Here is a 24,048-nt window from a genome sequence, read left to right on the forward strand (position 1 = left end):
AAAGTGCTATGATATTATAGGATATAGACATTGGGTGACCATCGGGGTTTTTGATCTCAAATGTTGATCCAGGGATTACTTTGGCTGCCATTATTGAGTCAGGAAGGAATTTTTTTTCCTCCAAAAGAGCCAATTGGCTTGCTGGGTTTTTTTTTTTTTGCCTTCCTCTGGACCAACAAGGGGGAGGTTAAAACAGGCTGAACTGGATGGACATTGTCTTCATTCAGCCTAACATACTATGTTACTATGTTTATGGCTCTAAGACAGAATAATACACCAGTCTTCAGGACTAGTGCTGAGAGAATCATACCACTAGAACCCTAATGCAGGTAGAACTTTGTTAAAAGCTTGTTTCAGGTTTGTGCTGACCTAAACTTTTTGCAAAGTTTGACCCGAAACGGAGTTTGATTTACTCCACAGTAGTAATGTATATTCATCCTGGAGGCTCATATATAGAAGTCTCTGCCCATTCATAGGAATATATTGGTGATATGGAAAATAAACAAGTTTACTGAGCTCACCAACCATCAAGTGTCCAACCCTTTCAAGTTCTAAAAGTTGTTTTATGTTTGATAATATTAATTATATAAAGGCCCCATTAAATATGAATCCAGGAGATTAATTTTCTATCACTTTAATGGAAATTCTATTCAGCCTTTTCTTATTTATCTGATTCTGGGAAAGCTAGGTGCCAATCAATATGGCTACTGTAAATGCCGGGCCCTGGTACTATGATTAGGTTGCAGCTGCCTCCCGCAGTGGGTTTGTTAATCTCCCTGTACAGAGGTATCTCTACCTGTCCCATAGAAATGAATGGAGTGGTGGTTAATAGAGATGAGCGAGTATACTCGCTAAGGCACATTACTTGAGCGAGTAGTGCCTTAGCCGAGTATCTCCCCGCTCGTCTCTAAAGATTCGGGGGCCGGCGCCGGTGACAAGTGAGTTGCGGCGGGGAGCGGGGGGTAGAGAGGGAGAGAGAGATCTACCCTCCGTTCCTCCCCGCTCTCCCCCGCCCCCCGCATCTTTAGAGACGAGCGGAGAGATACTCGGCTAAGGCACTACTCGCTCGAGTAATGTGCCTTAGCGAGTATACTCGCTCATCTCTAGTGGTTAAGCATGATAACTGGCTTTACAGAGGGCGGGGGGGGGGTCTATGATTTCGGGTCAGTAGATCCACAGTTGCGTGATCATTCGTTCGTATTGCAGGAAAATTAATGAACCCATAATATGCACAGGGCGATTTTTTTTTTTTTTTTATTTCTGAGTCTGCCCTAAAATGTTTTGTTTCATTTTTCTGGGATATATGGGAATTTCTTATTATTTAAAATTGGAGCGAATATCAATTTCTTTTATAGGCCTTTTTAAAAGGAGAAATTGTCAAAAACAGAAAAAAATAGTTTTCTTAATTTTTTCACATTGTGTATTAAAGAGATTGTTTAATACAATTGGAAAAAATATAGCCCCGCTATCATAGAATATAACTAAAAGGTGTGTACTCACATCTCTGGGCTTCCTACATCTCCAGCGCCGCAGCTTTGGGTCTCCTCCGTGACGTAATGTTTACACGCTAAGCGATGAGGTATGTGATCGGCTGCAGCAACATGTGACATCTGTAAACAAAGAGCGGGTACAGAGGACAGAGCTGTGGAGCGGGAGATGCGGAGAGTCAGGAGACAAGAGGATAAGGGCCCTTTTACACAGGCAGAGATAATCTGAATAATATTAGACATAGAAAAAGGCTGAGAAGGACCAAGCGGTAGACAGACAATCGGACAGTTTGCAGCTTATTTATATAGAGCGCGTGGAACACGTAAAAGCTTGCATGTCCATGATGGCTGCCCTTTCAGCCATCCTGTTACAACTGTTCATGTTGGGGGTCTCTCCAAAACTTTACAACTTCATTAATCTTATAGTGTCTCATTAGTCCTGTTGGTCAGCGAAGGATATTCAGTGCTGACAACTTTTTTTTTACTTCCACAAGAGGGCAGATAAACAAGTGCCTCCTGTAAATCATCCAATTCTGTATACAGCAGCCCACATCTCAGCTACTTACCAACAATAGGAGGGAATGGTGAGATCTTAGCATTCGCTTGTGTCAAACGATAATATTTGAGATTCTTAACAAAATAAAGAAAAAAAATCACGTAAGACTGCAATTATAATGTTAGTATTTTCTAATTGAGGTTAAAGGGGTTGTCCCGCGAAACAAAGTTGGGGTATACACTTCTGTATGGCCACATTAATGCACTTTGTAATATACATCGTGCATTAAATATAAGCCGTACAGAAGTTATTCACTTACCTGTTCCGTTGCTAGCGTCCCCGTCTCCATGGTGCCGTCTAATTTTCAGCGTCTAATCGCCCGATTAGACGCGCTTGCGCAGTCCGGTCTTCTCCGTGTTGAAGAGCTGCTCCTCGTAGCTCCGCCCCGTCACGTGTGCCGATTCCAGCCAATCAGGAGGCTGGAATCGGCAATGGACCGCACAGAAGACCTGCAGTCCACCGAGGGTGAAGATCCCGGCGGCCATCTTCGCAAGGTAAGTAAGAAGTCACCGGAGCGTGGGGATTCGGGTAAGTACTATCCGTTTTTTTTTTTTTCAACACATGCATCGGGTTTGTCTCGCGCCGAACGGGGGGGCTATTGAAAAAAAACAAAAAAAAACGTTTCGGTGCGGGACAACCCCTTTAATAATGGTTTTAAATATCTCTAAATAAAGGTTTACATTTTTAAGAGATTGTCCTTTTGCAGGGATATGTACTGTGTTCACATAACAGCAGTAACGTAAGGCGGTGATATTCCTCTACTCGGTCATGATGTGTGCCTGCCGCTGGTGACACTGAACGGCACTGATGTCACACGGGAAGTTTTTGCTTACCTTTCAGAAATCGGTTCAAGTGAAAAATTGCTCATGTGAATGAACCCATTGAAATGTAGGGTATCATTTTCCACATGACATCTGTCCATTTCGTATACAACTGCAAACCGCACTCACATAAGAATATCGATTGCCCGAAAAGGGCCTGAAAGAGAAGACATGTCAAAAAAGATGCTGCACCGAGTCTCAAAAACATTTAAAGAAGCTAATTGTATAATTGAAATCTTAAAAAAAAAAAATTGCCAACACTTTATCACCTTGAAATATACAGCAGAAGCTCCAACTGTTTAATTGTCTGTCATCCAGAGACAGGTGGCTCCATTGTTACAGGTCCCCGTGTCTGTCGAAAGCATTTGCCGGTGCTTGGCTGCAGGACATTTGGTCTCGTGGCACCCATCATGTGTTTGGCTTTTGACACCCATCATCGCCTCTGTTCACAGTGATGTTGTGAATGATGAAACTGCCTTTGCTGTGGAGCGGCACACTGCCCCCACTGCTAGTGTGATGGTATGGGAGGCATCGCATACAACAGTTGGCCACCTCTAGTAGTGGTACAAGGGACAATGACAGCTCGGCGATATGTTCAGGTCATCCTGCAGAAATTGTGTTCTTCTCATGGCGGTTTCCAGGAGGTATTTTCCAGCAGGATAATGCTCAGCCGCACACACAATGGTGTCACAAGAATATCTCTACGACATGGTCACGCTTTTGCGGCCCGCCGGGTAGTCAGATTTATTGCCAATAGAACATTGGGAACTCCAACTTCGACAGCCTACGAGTTTGGTTGACATCTTGTATCCAAGCTAGAGGCGGCCCAAAAAGGTACTAGAGCCTCCATGCCCACCTGTATCACATTTTGTATCCAAGCTAGGGGTGGTACAACAGAGTACCACAGCCTTCATGCCCTGTATCACATCTTGTATCCAAGCTAGAAATGGTACAGCAGGGTACTAGAACCTCCATGCTTTCCCGTATCACATATTTTCTCCAAGCTAGAGGCCGTACAACTGAGTACTAGAGTACCCATGTATCACATTTTGTATCCAAGCTAGAGGCCGTACAACAGAGTACTAGAGCCTCCATTCCCCCCGTATCACATCTTGTATCCAAGCTAGAGGTAGTATAAAAGGGTACTAGAGACTCCATGCCTGCCATATCACATCTTGTATCCAAGCTAGAGGCGGTACAACAGGGTACTAGAGCCTCCATGCCCATATCACATCTTGTATCCAAGCTAGAGGTGGTACAGCAGAGTACTAGAGCTTCCATGCCCACATTAAATACATTTTGTATCCAAGCTAGAGGTGGTACAACAGAGTACTAGAGCCTCTATGCCCGCCTGTATCACATCTTGTATCCAAGCTAGAAATGGTACAGCAGGGTACTAGAACCTCCATGCTTTCCCGTATCACATATTTTCTCCAAGCTAGAGGCCGTACAACTGAGTACTAGAGTACCCATGTATCACATTTTGTATCCAAGCTAGAGGTCGTACAACAGAGTACTAGAGCCTTCATGCCCCCCGTATCACATCTTGTATCCAAGCTAGAGGTAGTATAAAAGGGTACTAGAGACTCCATGCCTGCCATATCACATCTTGTATCCAAGCTAGAGGCGGTACAACAGGGTACTAGAGCCTCCATGCCCATATCACATCTTGTATCCAAGCTAGAGGTGGTACAGCAGAGTACTAGAGCTTCCATGCCCACATTAAATACATTTTGTATCCAAGCTAGAGGTGGTACAACAGAGTACTAGAGCCTCTATGCCCGCCTGTATCACATCTTGTATCCAAGCTAGAAATGGTACAGCAGGGTACTAGAGCCTCCATGCTTTCCCGTATCACATATTTCTCCAAGCTAGAAGCCGTACAACTGAGTACTAGGAGTACCCATGTATCACATTTTGTATCCAAGCTAGAGGCCATACAACAGAGTACTAGAGCCTCCATGCCCCCGTATCACATCTTGTATCCAACCTAGAGGTGGTACAAAAGGGTACTAGAGACTCCATGCCTGCCATATCACATCTTGTATCCAAGCTAGAGGCAGTACAACAGGGTACTAGAGCCTCCATGCCCGTATCACATCTTGTATCCAAGCTAGAGGTGGTACAGCAGGGTACTAGAGCTTCCATGCCCACATTAAATACATTTTGTATCCAAGCTAGATGCCATACAACAGAGTACTAGAGCCTCTATGCCCCCCGTATCACATCTTGTATCCAAGCTAGAGGCGGTACAACAGGGTACTAAAGCCTCCATGCCCGTATAACATCTTGTAAAAAAGCTAGAGGGGGTACAGCAAGGTTCTACAGCCTCCATGCCCACCAATTTCACATCTTGAATCCAAGCTAGAGGCGGTACAACAGGGTACTAGAGCCTCCATGCCCACCTTTATCACATCTTTTATCCAAACTAGAGGCGGTACAACAGGATACCAGAGCAGCTCTTCGCAATAAATGATCCTTTTGCTCGGATATTGTAATCACTTATATCAACTTTGCAATCACACAGATAAAGTTTCATTTGATTCCGGCAGCTTCTTCTAGGGGAGGGATTGGTTTTTTTTTTTTTTTTTTACAATGAGTATATAACTTATGGATCCTAGTTGCTGAGGTACCTGGGTTCGTTAGAAAAGGGGGACATTAGAAGTAGTTGATTTTTCAAACACTGCTGGCCAGTAAAGATACTTTTAGGGGTGAAATGATGGTAACAGGTTCCCTTTAACATTGTATACACTTGTTAACTTTTTTCATTTACATTTATCATATACACTAAACATACATTAAATACCTGAGGTAACCAGGCCTTTATCCGCTTCAAATATAATCACCTATTATGTATAATGAAAACAAAAGATCTGGTACCGTGTTAGCCAGTAGAGCAAAATGTGATTGTTCTCAGCAAGAGAAACGACGTAATCTTGTAGATATGATACCTTTTAATGGCTAACAAAAATACATGATGTTATTGTGAGCTTCCGAACCAACGCAGGGTTCTTCTTCAGGCTTAAATGGAATACATTTGAAGAGGCATGGATATTTATACACACTTATGACACACATACTTATGATAAGGCACAAACATGGATGTGATTGATTTGCACTTCAAGGAATACTGCAACAGAAACAAACATTTTTAACTAGACACTAATAAGGGAGTGACAGCTTATGGTCCCTGAATTACTGTTGGGGGCATCAGGTAAGAAGTGTTATCTGTGCTATATTATTCTCATACCTTCCCGTCACGTGTAAATCCTCGGGAATGATTTAGCCCTCTATTGAACATGTCAAAAGTTGTGATAAATTTATATTCCCAAATTCTTCTATGACTTTGTGAATTGAAACCACCCTTCAATATCATAACTCTCATATCTCCTATGTCATAAGTAGAGAAGTGCTCGGCCACAGGTAATTCGGTCTTTTTCTGTTTAATTGTATGGCGGTGAGATCTCATCCTGGCTTTCAGTTCTTGCCCTGTTTCTCAAACATAAAGGCCCCCAACAGAGAGATCATTGAGATCATTTCCAACCTAGTATATTTGTGTGAGGTACTTTACATGTTCGCATTCAACCTGGTAATTTTGAGCAGAGCACTGAGGATATGGATAAATATCCCATCTGATATTTTTGAACGGAGCACTGAGGATATGGGTACATATACAATCTGGTATTTTCTGAGTGAGACGCTTGGACTATGGGTTCATAGCCCAGTGTTGCTATGGGTTATGCTAGTCAGTGGACATCGATTCTCTGTGCCACACAATTTAAGGAAAAATCCATAGGCGCCACCTAAGGTAATCCAGTCTTCACCCTTTAACCCCACCATTTGAGATTTAACATAGTATGTAAAGCCGAATGAAGACAATGTCCATCTAGTCCAGCCTGTTTATCCTCCTATGTTGTTGATCCAGAAGAAGGCAAAAAAACTCAAAGAGGCAGGAGCCAATTATCCCTTTTGGGGGGAAAATTCCTTCCTGACTCCCTAATGGCAATCAGACTAATCCCTGGATCAACCCCTAATAGTTCCTATCTGCCTGTATACCCGGATTAACAATTAACCTAAGATTTATATCCTGTAATATCCTTCCGCTCTAGAAAGACATCAAATCTCCTTTTAAACTCCTCTATGGATTTTGCCATCATCACCTCCTCAGGCAGAGAGTTCCACAGTCTCACTGCTCTTACAGTAAGGAACCCCTTTCTGTGTTGGTGATCAAACCTGCTTTCTTCTAGGCGTAGAGGATGCCCTCTCGTTACCGTCGCAGTCCTTGGTATAAACAGATCATGGGAGAAATCTTTGTATTGTCCCCTCATGTATTTATACATAGTTATTTGATCACCCCTTAGTCGTCTTTTTTCCAGGGTAAATAATCCCAATTTGGATAGTCTCTCTGGGTATTCCGGTCCAGTCATTGCATGTATTATTTTAGTTGCCCTTCTTTGAACCCCCTCCAGCACTGTAACATCTTTCCTGAGCACCGGTGACCAGAATTGTACACAGTATTCCATGTAAGGTCTGACAAGTGCCTTATATAGTGGGAGGATAATGTTCTCGTCCTTCGCCCCTATACCTATTAATGCACCCCAAGACTTTATTAGCTTTTGCAGCAGCTGACTGGCATTGGTTACTCCAGTTTAGTCTACAATCCACTAGTACCATCAGGTCTTTTTCCATATCACTTTTCCCTAGCAGTATCCCATGTGGAATTTTCTGTGGGGTCCCCAAGCCGTTACTATAGATGTGGTCCCAGTAATGTGGCAGCTGCCGCTATTACAGACCCAGGCGCGGTACCTGAGGGTGTGAACAGGAGCATGTAGTCAGACAACACAGGTCGGTGCAGCCAGTAAACTTCAGAGCGTAGAACAAGTTGAGGGTCGGGATACAGAATAGGTTTAGCAAGGTATACTAGGCCAGACGTTGAGGCAGGCAGCAGCAGATAAAAGGTGGAAATGAGACTGTGAGCCCAAATTGACACAGCAGTGGTTGTGAATCCATTCTCTCTCCAACAATAGGGATAAATATCGATTTTACCATTGGTTACTGGTAAGACATATCCACACAGATATGAATTAACATTTTATTAGTTGTAGCTCCATAGAGATCACATCAATTCACCTTCATAATAAGTGTATATTATACATAGCAAGTGTACTAAAAGCAAAAGTCAATGTTAATATAAACAGTCTCAATGTGTTATATACTGCACAGAATCTTACATGTACATTAATCAGGTTACATGTGTCAGTATCATGTTACCATATACACCAGACATAAAACAATTGGTATGGTCTCCAACATTAGATGCAGAGACTGGGCAATTTTAAGGATGACCATGTACTGAATAACATGGTGGTATTAACCATTAGGAACTGCGCATGTTTCTCCATTGTCCCATGACCCATCTATTTCATGCCTGATTTCATACCCTGCAGGGATCTGTCACCGCCTCCTCTTTCCCATCCCCAAACATAAAGGAAAGCAATTGAATGAGAGGTAGAATAGAAATATACAAGTGCTGTACCAGGAGAAAAGTTTCCTTAGGACAAGACCTTTTGTTAGCTAGGGCCCCACAACCAAATGTTTGATTTCTCTCTAGCACCACTACAGGGGAAATGAAGCATTACACAGCATCTACTGAATCAATGGGCTGTTGGGAAAAATACTTGTTGCAGACACTCCACACTCTTTTATAGATGAAGGTCCTGAACAAGGAATAGCCTAGGTTATATATTGTACTACACCTATTTTATATTATCCAGCAGACATGTAAATGACTGAAATATGTTTCCATCACCGGGTAGAGGAGTATTTGCACTATGGTGTGTTAAACAGAGTGTAGCATATTAGTGGCTGAGCTGCAATTTCAGGCACAACCTACAGAAAAGAGGGGCGTTGTTTCTTGGAAATAAAACAAACAAACAAAAAAAAAAAAACCTTTTTTCTAATCTCCAAGTGACCTTCCAAGAAAATCTATGTGCGCCTCTTCTTTCAGGAAGGAAGATATGAAAATCTGTATATGAAATAACACAATGCAGATACACGCCCAAAGGTATTTCCTATACAGATTCCATGGCAAGCGCTGCTTGGGACTTAAACTTGCTGCCATGATAAAGGGACTGCTTGTATTGTGTAAGGGTGCCTATGGATTTCTTGAACAGCAGGGATCAGGTACACTATATATAATTTGGGGGGTTGGCATGTTCTCCACAGTAAAAGAGAGTTGAAAGAGGGTTACTTTACCTATTGTTTTGTGTTCTATACAGCTTATGCTTGGAGTTCTGCCTAACAGCACACCTTGTGGTTAAGTGTGGTATTGCATGTAGAAATTACCAGTATTTACTATGCACGCAGAGAAGTGCAAATAACACAGATTTAATAGAAATATTGACCCCTAAAAAGTTAAACTTTGCTACATCTGTAGGAGACACAACTTAAAAGGTTTTGTCTAGAATACAAAAAAAGGTCAGTTTTGCCCTAGAAAAAAATAGTGCCACTCTTATGGCCCTTATTCACTTATCGTGTGCTTTAACAACAGATACTTTATCATTATTACAGTGATTGGATATTATAACGATGATGCAATATCCTCTCAGGCTGTTTATGTCATCACACAATAGACTTTAAACTACACATCACATTTACATTACAGATTTAATCTTTTTCATTACAGAATTGTGACTTCATTACAAACCTTCACAGCATCTTCTAGTCTAAAAAACAGATTTCAGACAGAAAAACAAAAAGTCTCATAGGCACATAGGATACAAAGGTGTGCTAACCTCATCTATGCAGAACTTCATTACAGTGTTCTAGTTCACATTTGTTTTAGGCTATTAAAACAACCCCAAGCAAAATAATAAGCCGCAGGCTACAATCAATGGACTTGATATATTCGACATTTACAAATGGAATGAATTGAGCAGAGATAGTCAAGCACAGCGCTCGGGTATTTCCATCGAAATGAATAGATAGCCGAGCACAGTGAACGGCTATCTGCCTTCGCCACCGAGAGGAATGAAGCCACTGCTGCGTATGTGCGTCCATCGACTCCATTCTCCACTACACTACAGAAATGGGACAATGTATCTTAAAAACTTTGAAATAAGCGGGACACAGGTCCTCCATTCTCAGGATCAGTGGGGGTCCCAGTGGTCGGACCCTGACAGATCTATCAGTTTTCACACATCAAGAAAAAAAGTCCCGTTGCTGGAATACCCCTTTAAGGAATGATGATTGGTTGCTATGTGCAATGAACAGTTTTTACAGGGATTCAATAAATGAAGCCCATTGGATAATCCATGGTAAAACAAGATGCTTTGTGATTCAGTGTAGTGAATTAATTAGGCATGTGGTGGATTTGGAACGTCTTTGAAAATACAGAAACCCATCAGGTAGGACAAGCCAAAAGCAAAGAAAGTAAAATTAGGGTGGGTGAGTGAGACAAGCAAAGACTTAAGAATGAGAGTGAAAGAGCCAACACATCAAGGTCGGCAGAGACTTCAGAAAAGCATGAGGTCCGAATTCAAAAAGAGAGGGAAAGAGCAAGTGAATCAAGGGACACCCGGGCAACACTGGTAAATCCATATAAAAATTGAATATTGCGTAATTTATACAAGGTTTTTCTCTTTGTCTATTTATGTGCATATACTATACATGGCTACAAACATGGACAACCCTAATTAATGAGTTTGGCTCCCATTACTAAATGGTGCAGAACATCAAGCACAAAGCCATGCGATTCTCATAGACTAACATTAGAAATAGATTGAGTGCTACTTAAAAGGGTTCTGCCAAGATGCACAACCTCTCCCAAAATGCGCAGCCCAGGGCGAATAGCTGATCAGCCAGATACCACTCTTGGCACTATATGGCACATTTCACCCCAATTTCTAACATGCTAAAACTGCCTTAGTCAACTGCATGTGCTTTTACTGCGTGAAAACTGAAACTTAATGGATTGAGTTTCTAAGGCAGAGCAACCAAGTATGAGGCCAAGGTCACCATGCACAATACCAATGGTCAGCTAGAATAGTATAAACTACCCTGCCGTTTGATTCTGGAGCAGTTTTGTGCTCAACTGTGTAGTCGCAATTACAAAGTTTGGTGAATAGGAATAATCGTCTGGAGTTGCTTGGAGTTTTGTGGTTTGGATTGGAGTACATACTTCCAAGGTGTGATTGGTTTTCACCATATGACCAATAATAAGGCTATGTGATAATAATCATTGTCCCTGTAAAACCAAAATGATGGAATACGCTCAAGTGAAATCCATCAATTGTCAGGAACACTTGTTCAGACAGGTTTAAAAATTATATTAAGTGTTACTTAATTGTTACGTGGTTGCCAATCGGAAGGGTCATAAGCTATACGTTATACTATGTGTGCAGAATTGCTTTTAAGAATTTTGCTTATTGGGGGCTATTAACACCTTGACCCCGGAGTGCAACATACAATCACAAACATTTTTTACATGGATCAGTTTCAGTGAAAATTCACATTACATGGGAGAATCCAGAGATCTGAGTGACTTCCAAGGAGGCCTGTGAGTTGACACCACGATGAATTGCTGCGATTCTGAAGGTCAAAGAAGGGGTATTAGTGCACCTTGACGCCACCAGGAAGCTAAAGGTTTGACAGGAGAAATGCCCCTCTCACACCCCTAGCTCCCTATTGGGTGACTTGTCAAAGGTCCTACCAGCATGCTGTGTCTACATTGTTGGCAGCCGTGTCACATGCAAGGATTGAACGTTATGTAAGGGTATTAGGTCAAACATCCATAAGCGTCCACGGCAGTCCACTGTGAATAGCCACAAAGCAGCAAGTCATGTAGCTGTGTGGTGTATCAGTAGCCGCCGGCCAGGACACAGGATACAGTCTCAGCTGAGTTTTCATTCCACAGCGGCAAGGACCGCCGAGCACCCTGCAGCACTCTAAACCGTGCAGAGGAGCCGGGACGCCACTGTTGGCGCTGCCTGTCAGCGTGAAAAATGAAGAGCTGCAGCACCGAACGTCAGGTCAGAAAAGTGCAGGACCGCCCTGCACTGCGCCGAGGACCATAGAGCAGGAGCGGGGAGGACAGCAGCGGGAAGTTTGCAACAGCAGCTGGCAGCAGTGGGCTGGGGAGCCTACAGCACAAGCAGTGAGCAGAGCGCTGGCCACTCAAGCACGGGACATGACAGCCAAGGGCCCAGGACCCGACTGCAGTAGTGAGGAGCACAGTGGCACGAACGACAGTACAGCAGCTGGGAGCAGAGGGAGCCTACAGCACAAGCGGGGAGCATAGCGCCGGCAAGTAAAGCGAGGGACATGACAGCACAGGGTCCGGGACGTAACACAAGTAGCGGGGAGCACCGCGCCGGAAAGAACAGCAGCTGGGAGCACAGTTAAGGGCCTGGGAACCGGGACAGCAGTGTGCTAGTGGGCTGCCAGGACCTGCTGCCAACCCATATTTTTAAGCCAATTATGTGCAGGGGGCATCTCCGGCCACTCATTCTTGTCTTTATCAGGACTTCCTGGTGGCGTCAAGAAACACTAATACCCATGGAAGGTTCATTGAGCAACTAGATGGGGATCTCTAAAAGTGGCCATTCAGTGTATGGCCAGCCTTACTAATAGTTCAAGGCAAGGTGGACAGAAGCCCCCTATGAATATGCATTTGAGGAGAACCTATCATTTGCGTTTTTAGGGAGTGCTTTGTCTGACCAAAAAGCTGTCGGTTCCCTCTGGGTAAGGGCCATCAGGCACTGCTGTAATGGGCAGTTCACTCCTGATCTGAGAAGTACTGTTGGCACTCGTTAAACAAAATATGTTTTCTAGGATGGCTAAGAGAGAAATAAACAAAAACAATTTCAATCAATTTTGCCACAAATTATTGCCTGGCATGCAAAAACGATAGGAGTTGTAGTTTTGACACAGTTTAATACAGGACAAGACAAAATAATTCAATGTAGTATTGGCAATAAGATATGGCCAAACTTACAGAGACACTCCAGGCATAACGAAACATTTAGTTTTGCACATAGAGCTGTTCACACCCCCTATGGTTTAACTCCCATGTTCTGGAGATCTAATGGCAAGTGCTTACGATGGTCAACAGTCACAACCATAGTTTAGTTCACAGGAGACTTATGGGGTGGCAAAACTAAACCCTGGAGTATCTCTTTTATTACTTACTGCTTCTTTAATTGACACAATAATGTTGAAACAAAAATATCACAGGGCATGAACAAGAATACAACAAAGTATAAAACTCTAAAGCAATCACTATAGAAAATCAACACCTTATGGTCTGGAGTTCTGGCAACCTTTGTCTAAAACAAGTTCTGGTGCTGGATTAACAGTAAAGTAACACGTGGTCCACCATTTTTAGGGAATGAACTGAAAAGGCCAAAAACCGTGACATCAATGGTAGGAAACACTGGAATCATCTTTATAAGCAGGAAGTGATCAATCTAAATCTTAATAACATCCAATAGTCCATAAACCATCATCTGGCATCACACAGAGCAGGATGGATTGCCAACATTTTACTGCAGATTGACCAGTTTAAATTGACATAAAATTAGATATAATCTGTATTAAATAATTATACCTTCAGTAGAATTAAAAGTGACAGAAAAGAGAATGTATGCAAATTAGCCTTCCTTCAAAAAAAGAAAATTTCTCATACAGCCAAGCCAGAGCCATCTATCTGTAGACAGCAGGGCTTCAGGGGTCTTGCCTTTCACCAGTACAGAGCAGGGAAGTGGTTGGTTGGTTGAGATACTTTAGAGCATTGGGTCCATACAACCTGGATCTCTTCAATAAAAACCAAGACCTCACCGAGCTGAATGTAAAATATGTCAATGAGCCCCCTGCTTTGTACTGATGATGGGCAAAAACGTGACACGGTGCTATCCACAGATGGGTGTCTCTGGTTTCTGGTTTGGCTGGGTTCTTTCTTCCACGGGAAAGCTAATTTGCATATTTTTTCCCATGGAGCACTGCATGAAAACTAAGTCTCCAAACCACCTGGATCTCTTCAATGAGAACAATTACCACCACCCCAAACCTAAGAGCAAGAAAGTATCAGTGAAAATCTCCTATCTGTCTTCTGTTTTTTTATTCTCCTTTTCTTTGGAAGGAACATAAATGGCTCACAAATGGCCAATCAAATATAGGTACAAGAAATGAATCACCGTGGCATAATTAGGCAGCTTTTCCATTCCATTCCAAGACTAATCATACTGGGAGGGAGCAGTCAGAGAATCTTCCCCTCACAACTCAAAAAACTGAATTTTTATGACTTTATATTTAAAGCTGTTTACTTGGCTTCATTCTTGTATTTGGCACAGCATCATTGAAAAAAAAAATAGAGTTGTTCTACCTTTATATAAACCATTTTATATTATTTAATACATGGGATATTTCTTTTAAAATTGAACAAAATTTTGGCTTAATTTAAGACTAGAGATGAGCGAGCATCGCTTTTCTTGAGTAACTGCTTACTGGTCCGAGCAGGCTCGGGGGAGGGGGGGCGGCGGGGGGTAGAGTCTCTCTCTCCCCCCCGCCGTCCCCCCGAATCTGCTCGGACCAGTAAGCAGTTACTCGAGAAGAGCGATGCTCGCTCGAGTAACTGCTTTATCCGAGCGTGCTCGCTCATCTCTATTTAAGACCCAACGAAGAGAAAAAATATTTAAAGGGTTTGTTCACCTTCATCTACACATGGTCAGGGATTAGCTGGACCTTCCTAGTACAGCAAATATCTGTACAGCAATACTTGCTTGGATAGGAAATAAGTCAATGCAGAAGTAAAGCATCTCTGCATGGTGTGGTACTTGCCATAGAGGCAGGGTCTGCAATTGCAATAGGGCCATAGTGGTAATGTGCCCAGCACTGAGCTGCTACTGATGTTTGTTGTGACAATGGCTTACTGCATTAACAACTAAAGGAAGCTTAGTGTAGACAGATTTATATAGCTACCACTGAATTCATTTTAGTTGCATGAATACATATGCAATTAGATCCCCTTCTTGTGGGAAGAGTTTTAAGTGGGGAATGGGGCCCTTAAGGCCTCATGTCCACGGGGAAAATAAGATCCGCTGCAGATTCTCCATGTAGAATCTGCAGCGGGTCCCTCCTGCCCCGCGGACATGAGCGCCGAAAATAAGAATTTAAAAGCATTTACCTATCCGGCGCGGGCGGGGAAGGTCAGCTGTTCCTCACGGCCGGATCCTCTTTTTCGGCCGGCGGATGAATACCTCACGCCGGCGGCACGTCGCCGGCACGTCGTCAACGTGCCGCGCGCATGCGCCGGGCACATCCGCCGAGCCGAAGCAAGGAAGATGCGGCCGTGAGGAAGAGAAGACCTTCCCGGTCCGCTACGGATGGTAAATACTTTAAATTCCTATTTTAGGTCTCCCGCGGATCCGGACGGCTTCCATAGGCTTCAATAGAAGCCCGCGGGAGCCGTCCCCGCGGGAGACCCGCACGAAAATGGAGCATGGTCCAGATTTTTCCATGCTCCATTTTTTTTAAAATCCCTTTTATTGACGATCCGCGGGTATTTATCTACCCGCGGGTGGTCAATGCATCCCTATGGGATGCGGATCCGCATGCGGGAAATCCGCTGCGGATCTTAAAGGGGTTGTCCCGCGCCGAAACGGGTTTTTTTTTTTTTCAACCCCCCCCCCGTTCGGCGCGAGACAACCCCGATGCAGGGAGGTAAAGAAAGCTCACCGGAGCGCTTACCTGAATCCCCGCGCTCCGGTGACTTCTCTACTCACCGCTGAAGATGGCCTCTTCCTCCGTGGACCGCAGCTCTTCTGTGCGGTCCACTGCCGATTCCAGCCTCCTGATTGGCTGGAATCGGCACGTGACGGGGCGGAGCTACACGGAGCTAAACGGAGCCCCATAGAAGACTGCAGAAGACCCGGACTGCGCAAGCGCGGCTAATTTGGCCATCGGAGGGCGAAAATTAGTCGGCACCATGGAGACGAGGACGCCAGCAACGGAACAGGTAAGTATAAAACTTTTTATAACTTCTGCATGGCTCATAATTAATGCACAATGTACATTACAAAGTGCATTATTATGGCCATGCAGAAGTGTACAGACCCACTTGCTGCCTCGGGACAACCCCTTTAAATCATATTTTGCCCGTGGACATGAGCCCTTAATTTCAGTCTAAAACTCTGCTCTGCATTTCTATATTCTCTATTCAGGCAGTTGCTGGATCTACCAAGAAGAACTCACATAATTAAACCTTAAAAGAGATTCTCCCAATATTTTAGCTCATCGATGGGGATCCCGGTCACACACTGATCATGTGAACAGAGATCCAATGTTCCCCCATATGAATAGAACAGCCACTCCATCCATTTATATGCAGCTGGCAAAAAGAGAAGCGTTTACAGCGCTTGGCAGTCTCTAGTAGTCCCATAGAGATGCTTGGAGCGGTAACTTACATGCTCAACTGCTGCTCCATTCATATGGCAGGACATGGGACTACTCGTCTCATGATTGACAGGGAACCCAGCAATCAAATGCAGGATAGACAGTAAGTAAAAATATGGGGATAACCTGGTTAAGTCATGTGGGTGCAAATGAACAAAAGTGAGCAGCCCTTTAAGTAATGTGGCACATAAAATATGCTCCGCCCAATCAAATTATCTGATTTGTCTCCTTCAACATTGATAGTGCAAGTGCTTAGTACAATGTGTATGGAGTCTAAACTGTATACTGTGCATGGGCAAATATAGCTGTCCTTCAGGTCAGTTTTATAATCCACTATGCACGGTCATATAGCTACTATATATACACATTGCATTCTTCATCTTGAATGTGTGAGTCATTTCTCCAGTGATTAGTATTTAACAGTTTGGAATATAAAGACAAAAAGTACTTGAAGCATCTTTTTTCCAGGCATCTCTTAATTTCTGGTGGTTAACCAGATAATCAGTGCAAGAATTACAATTAGTATTACGACCACAACAATGATAATACACATCCTCTTCCGGGACTTGCGCTGGAAAAAGAAGGGAAAAATAGATATGAGAAACTGGAAAACTAAGGTGCTGTACATGGATATTACATTATCACCTTACTGCTAGAGGTACAGTGGATATAAAAGTCTACACACCCCTGGTAAAAAGCAAGGTTTTGGTTATGTTAAAAAATCATTTCAGCTTTATTTCCCCCTCAGTGTGACCCGTTATCGGTACAATGTCATTAGAAAACCAACTGAAACCTTTAAGGGTGGGAAATAAAAATAACAAAACTAAAGTAATGTTGTTGCACAAGTGTTCACACCCTCTTATATTTGAGGATGTGGTTGTGTTCAGAATTAGCCAATCACATTTAAGCTCATAACAACTAGTAGTCAGCACTCCGCTGCCATTATTTACAGGGGTTCTGGGTTTCCCATATAAAGTTCGGTTCTTCTAGGAGGATTTTCCTGACATTTTCTTGATTGGTCCGTAAAGATCTTACAGTCCATCAAAGGGATCTGATTGTTGGAAGGTATCAGTCAGGAGAAGGAGACCAAAACATTCCCAAGGGACTACATATACCATGGGACACTGTGAAGATGGTCAGCACGAATGGATTACACTTGGCACAACAGTGACATCACCAGGAATTGGACGGCCCTCAAAAATTGGTCTGGGAGGCTCAAAGAGGCCTACAACAACATTAAAGGAACTGCAGGAGTTTCTGGCGAGTACTGGTTGTGTAGTGCATGTCACAACCATCTCTCCTTATGTCTGGGCTGGGGGGGGCAAGAAGGAAGCCTTTTCTATAAAAACATCAAAGCCCGGCTATGTTTTAGCAAAACCTACATCACATCTGCCAACAGTATGTGGGAGAACAGGTTACGTCTGATGAGACCAAGGTTGGACGTTTTGGCTATAATTCCAAAAAGTCTGTTTGACACAAAGCCAAGGCTGCCCATCACCAGAAGACCCCCAACCTGCAGTGAAGATGGTGGAGGCAGCATTATGTAGGGAGATGTTTTTCTGCTGCTGGGGCTTTAGTAAAGGTGGAGGGAATTATGAACAGTTCCAAATATCAGTCCATTTTGGCACAAACCCTTTAGCTGAAGAAGAAGAGGATTTTCACCTTTCATCAGGACAACGACCCAAAGCATACCTGCAAAACACCAAAAGTGATTTGCAGGTATGCTTTGGGTCTTAGCCATAAGAAGATCACAGTTTTGGAATGGCCCAGCCAGAGCCCAGACCTGTATCCCATAGAAGATATATGGTGACTAGAAGAGGGCGCTACACACGAGATGCAATCTGAAAGATTTAGAGCGCTTTTGCAAGTAAGAGTGAGTAAAGATTGCCAAGTCAAGATGTGCCATGGTGATAGACACCGACCCAAAGACACTGAATGCGGTCAAAGTGAAAAGGGTGCATAAATAATGTATAAGCGCTAATACCCATGGACGGATTTCTGCCAAGTTTCACGCGGCGGACATCCGCGGTGTTATCCCACAGCTATTAGGTTCTATTGAACCTAATAGCTTTCTGCCTTTCAATGTTCACACACTGGAATTCTACCGCGGAATTCCGCAGTGTTACAGAAATCGCAGCATGTTGTAATTGCCGGTGAAAGACGCGCGCCCGGCTTCCATTGTAGTCGATTGAAGCCGTCCACGCGATACTTCCGCTGTGAGCACAGCGGAAGTATCTCGTGATTACGTATCACTGCCCACTGTGTCATGCGATGCACTGCGCATGCGTGCCAGCTCACAGGATGGGGCTTGCGCATCGGATACGGAGAGGTGAGTATGGGGTCTTTGGGGGGCTCTGTGTCGGACATTACTGTGATAGTCTGCTGGCGGAGTCCGACACGGATGTGGACATGAGGCCTTAGTCTTAGAGCGTGTATTATTTATGCAACCACATTATTTTAAGCTTTTTTTCCACCCTAAAAGATTTTAGTTTGTTTTCAAATGGAAATGGACAGATTACGGATCACACTGAAGGGGAAATAAATCTGAAATGATGCATCTTTGTTGTTTTTTTTTTTTTTAACATAACAAAAACATGGCATTTAAATAGGGCTGTGTAGACTGTTATACCCACTGTGTAGCCTCTATTTAATACCACCTCTCCTTAGGGAGAATAAATAGCTTATGGAGACTTTGGGCAAAGCTCCATGGGAAAATATGCAAATAACTCTCCACCTCTTATTAACCGCCTAATATTAACATTCAAATTGAAAAAACTATTTTTTATTGTAGATTTTGAATTTATGTCTTGTAAGGTGCCACCCTCACAGCATGCTCCTACTAAAGGAGGAGCTGAGAAGTAGTAGTTTACTCTCAGGCCGGATTCACAGGGGGGGTCGGTCAAAATCCTGTGAGACTTGTGCGTTGCAAGATGCACAAATCTTGCACAAATATGAACCCTATTCTTTTGAATGGGGTCATACACATAAGGGATGTTTTTCTACATGGCACCACACTGCGATGCTATGCAGGAAACAAATCACTGCATGCCCTATCTTTCTGCGCATTGCAGCGCCCATTGTTTCCAATAAGAGAAACTCTGCGATCCTCTGCCACGGGTGTGACAGCCACGCCGGAGTATCCCTGCATCCCTGAGGTGGTGTGAGGCCGTTTTGCCATGAAAATGCCTTGCATCCCTGGGGAATTCACATGGATGGCGTGCGCGATATGGGGGCGGGATTAACAGACCCATATCTCACTCGCCTGTGTGAAGTTAGCCTGACTGATGGATTTTGCTAATCTGTCAATCCTCCAATCATCAGTGTCTTGGAAAACAATGACAAAAAGTCTTCATTTCCAAAGACACATTGATTAAAGAAATAAAGGGAGTGCAATGGTGTACGTAGCCTTTAAGTGTATTTTTAACCCCTTATGAATATAACTAATTTTAGCTGTAAAAGCTGGTAAAACATTTCCCCTTTTATGTTCCAGCGGACATAGCGTATTTATTTTTTGCCAATGTAGCTGTAGACCTTGAATTTTGCAGAACAAATTCTAGTTTTTATGGGAACTCATTTCAGATGCATATAATGTATCAAATAACTTTTAGTAATTTTTTTGCTGGGAAAAAAATCATTTCACCATTATTTTTTTGAATTTATTTTTAGGACATTACCCAAATGGTATTAATTATATAGCAACGCTATTCTACGGTTCATTACAATTACAGCAGCACCAAATGTATAGAGGTTTTATTATGTTTTACTACTTTTGCACAATATATACACTGTTTTTTACAAAAACAATTTTTGTGTGTCACCACATTAGAGCATTTTTTATTTGTCTTTCATCACAGCTGTATGAGCGCTTGTTTGTGGCGGAGAAGACTTGTAGTTTTTATTGGCACCACTTGGAGGTGTAAACGACTTTTTGATTACTTTTAATTTCTGTTTTAGGGAAGAGAGAGGATCAGAAAATGTCTCTTTTGGCCCCTTTTTGTTTTTTTAATGGAATTTCAAGTTCTGTATAAATAATTTAATATTTTATAGTACAGCTGTATATTCAGTATTCCCGACCCCACTTCAAACAACTGCAGCTCTGATTCTATCAGTGTTGCTTTTGGTGTTATTTTAAAGCCAAGATATTTGGCATGTTGGTAGTTCTGATGGGACTATGGCTGAAAGTGTTTGAAGTAGAACGAGATCTGTTTATCCAAAACTGTATTTCTCTTTCCTGTAGAATGAGCTGTGTTCGTGGTTAACTGTAAGGGGTGGGTTAAAGCATAAGACCAGTTTCAGACACTGCATAATAGTGGCAGTATTTTTCCATATCAACATTCTGTAACTATGTACAGTGCAATGTTAGTGCATGTGGTTTTAACAAATACACAGCATGCTCTATTTGTGGCAGAAAATTAATTGCAGATTTATTTCATTTCAATGTAATAAGTGAAATTCTGCAGCTACCCGTTTCCCTGAAAATAAGCCCTAGCATGATTTTTCAGGATTTTTGAGGATGCAGAATGCCATTCTTGAACTATTAGCCCTACTCCAAAATTAAGCCCTTGTTACAGTTAAAAAAAAGTAAATTTAAATAGTGTCCAGACAGCTACAAGTAAAAAAGTGAAATCTTTCGGAGCAAAAATTAATATAAAGCACTGTCTTATTTTAGGGAAAACGGTAAATCCACAAGAAAATCATGTGCGGATTACATTGAGTAAGTAAGGGTAAGTCCTAGTGACAGGGTAGGAACAAGTCCATAGAATCAATACTGAGGGTAAGGTGGCTGACCGGATTAGATGGGAAACATTTCGAGCTTCTTACCTGGTAATCTGCTGCTCGGGCCAGCTGCTGGTTGGCACTCTGAACATGCACCTCAGCGTTTTCTACATTGGCCTCTATGCTGTCTGTGTGGTAACAACAACATAACAATTCCGTTATTTCATGGACATAATATGGAGAAATAACTGTAGGTCCCTAATAAAAAAAAGATATATAAATGGAACCCAAGACTAGTTGTGAAGCATGAAGTGCTGTGGACCCTCTCAACCATCCTTATAGAAATCAGTCGGACGGACTCAGTGTGTTTACATATATCTTAACTACTTACCAATCATTTCTCCTTGCTCATGGACCATCATACCCAGGTCTTTAAATATTTCATTTATCCCTCTGATATCCTCCTGTAAAACACATAGCGGTATATTAGAGAATACAAGCTAATTAATAGGCAAGAAAAACTTTGATTTACCAAACTGGACCGGCTCTCCACCTGGTGCAAAACTACATGTCCTAGCTGCATTAAACAAATTTAATTGACTTTTATCACCTATTGACAGGATAGGTGCTAAACGTCTGACTGGTGGCGGTATCACCGCTGAGACCTCCACAGTCCAGAGAATGGAGGTCCATGTCTCCCTCTACTCCTTACTGCACCCTCAAAAGTGAAGAGGAGAATGAATGAAGTGACGGCTGAGCATGACCAGTGGCACTCTGTCCAATCCAATGAGACTGTCGGAGTCTTTGTACTCCGCTATCTCCAGCAGTCTCAGTGAAATAGGCCCCAGTAAGGCTGGATTTACACGGGTGAATGTAATGTAGGTCAGTGAAAAACTAATAGTTTCCCCAATGATTTTACAGGAAAAATGAAAGGTGAGCTCTGATTGGTTGCTATTGGCAACAAAAACAGACTGTTAGACAGCTTTTCTAAATGAGGTTCTAAATGAGGACCAGTGTATTTAACCCTTTCTTGCTACATACCTACATTTTTATCTGGGTAAGTGGGTCATTCTTGTAAAGCACCAACAGACATTAAGGCACTGAGATACTGAAGTACTGCAGTGTATTATTATATGAGATGATCACATGTTCAAGCCCCCTACTGGAAGTTAAGGGTTGTTCACATTATGATTTTACCGTCTGTCAAGCATATGTTTAATACAAAAATATGCTTTAGAACACATGGTTTGACCTTCCCATTGACTATAATTGGTGAAATGTAGTTCAGAAGTGCATACTTTTGACCTCTCTTACATATGAGTACTTTATTTTGTGAGTGTGAAATTATGCTTGTCTTCAGCACACGTTATATATACACACACAGCTTAGCTGCATATATGCAGATTTTGACGCAGATTCAGAGCAGGCATCTGCACATCTGCATTAAAATCAGCACCTTTTTGTGAGGATTGTGATGCAGATATTTCTGCTGCGGAAAATCGGCAGCAAATCTGCTACATGTGAACACACCCATACAGTACAGATTCATACAGCTCTTCAGTGCACGCATTACTTGCACAGAGCTCTGACAGTAGGACAGGAGTCTTCGACTTAACCAGAAACACTTACAAAGTAGAAGTATAACTGGCATCCTCAGTGAGGAGGAGCCGCAATAAATGAGTACAGACAAGCGCTGATTGGTCAGCTGGGACACACACCTTCCAGCCGACCAATCCATCCATACACCAGCAAAGGAGTGCTCATGTCAGCGTCCAACTCCAAAATGACACTGAGCATGCAGTGATATGTGAAACATGTGGGCTAGGGCTGATGCCACAACATCACTCCGATCCAACACGGCCAGCGAGCCAATAACACCCATCTGCAGACAGGCTTGGTGCCTCAGTATAGAGTCTGAAACAAACCTCAAGCTGGTGGATGGCTGTCTCCCGTTCTTCTATGAGCCGCATGTCATCTTCTGTGATGAGGTCCTCTTGCATCGTCGCCTGTGACTGGCTCTCACTGAAATACAGACGTCAGTCATTATATATGTGTAGAGCATTTCCATTCTCTTAAATAAGTGTTGTACATGTAAAGAGTATTATTAACTGTACAACTAACAAGTCAATCCCCTATACAAGAGGTGCATTTCCAGCTGACAAGCAGACTATTTTACTGGGGAAGTTGCTATTGGCTAAACGCTACACGGGAAATAGAGTATTTCATGTGTCCGCTGTTTGTAGCGACTCTGCTTTGGCTTAGACAGGTGGGTACCTAGCAGGTGACATCCCTCCATAACATCTATATGCTTTTCATTATTTATGGCCTTTTAATGGCATCTATAATATATCAATCAATCATTTTTACAACGTTCTCCTTAAAGTTGGCCAAACATGTAATGCTAATAGTCATCATTATTATGTGTGTGCTGCTAAAGTAATGGATCCAAAGAAATGTGCCCCATCGTTGCTTAATACTGAATACCATGATACAATATCTATTAGACAACTGTCCTGACAGCAGAAAGTATGGGAACACATGTGAGGCCGAGGTCTGGTCTGCCACATATAGATCAGCTTTAGATGGCTGGAATATGAAAGACTTTGAATATTCAAAGACAAGAAGGACTTTTTTTCCTCTTGGGGCGCATTCACACTGGCGTATTTACCGTCCGTATTTTTTATGGACTTGATACGGACAGCATACAAACACCATTGATCACATTGATTGGCAGTGATGTGATGAGATGAGATTTTTTTTTTCGGGAAACATTGTTTGCGTAAAAATAAATAAATGAATAAATAATAACCCAGCCTGTCCTATTTTCATCCGCATTTACAGACCAAAATCACCCATTTAAGTCTATGCGATCATGTAAAAAAATGCAGCAAATACACACAGTTGCCTATATTTTCACTATATTTTCTACATGTTGTCAGGAGACAGTGGAAAAAAAAGTTATATCAATTGGGCCTTCTTGCATTTTTGTTTTTGCACATGGGAAAAACGCGGTGAATAT

General features: G+C 42.6%; 1 protein-coding gene across 1 annotated transcript in view; it reads right to left on the bottom strand.

The window, feature by feature from the left end:
* Positions 1-9,235: 9,235 nt before the first annotated feature.
* The window catches only part of STX7 (syntaxin 7), a 39,410-nt gene continuing 24,597 nt past the window's right edge, over positions 9,236-24,048 (bottom strand). Inside the window, exons 7-10 of the mRNA XM_066608677.1 lie at positions 22,955-23,051; positions 21,421-21,493; positions 21,135-21,217; positions 9,236-16,884 (exon numbers count right to left, since the gene is read on the bottom strand). Coding sequence (XP_066464774.1) covers positions 16,789-16,884; positions 21,135-21,217; positions 21,421-21,493; positions 22,955-23,051 — 349 coding nt within the window. The 3' untranslated portion in view covers positions 9,236-16,788. The remainder of the gene's footprint in view (positions 16,885-21,134; positions 21,218-21,420; positions 21,494-22,954; positions 23,052-24,048) is intronic.

This window comes from Eleutherodactylus coqui, chromosome 6 (assembly GCF_035609145.1).
Source record: "Eleutherodactylus coqui strain aEleCoq1 chromosome 6, aEleCoq1.hap1, whole genome shotgun sequence".
In the NCBI taxonomy this organism is placed as follows: domain Eukaryota; kingdom Metazoa; phylum Chordata; class Amphibia; order Anura; family Eleutherodactylidae; genus Eleutherodactylus; species Eleutherodactylus coqui.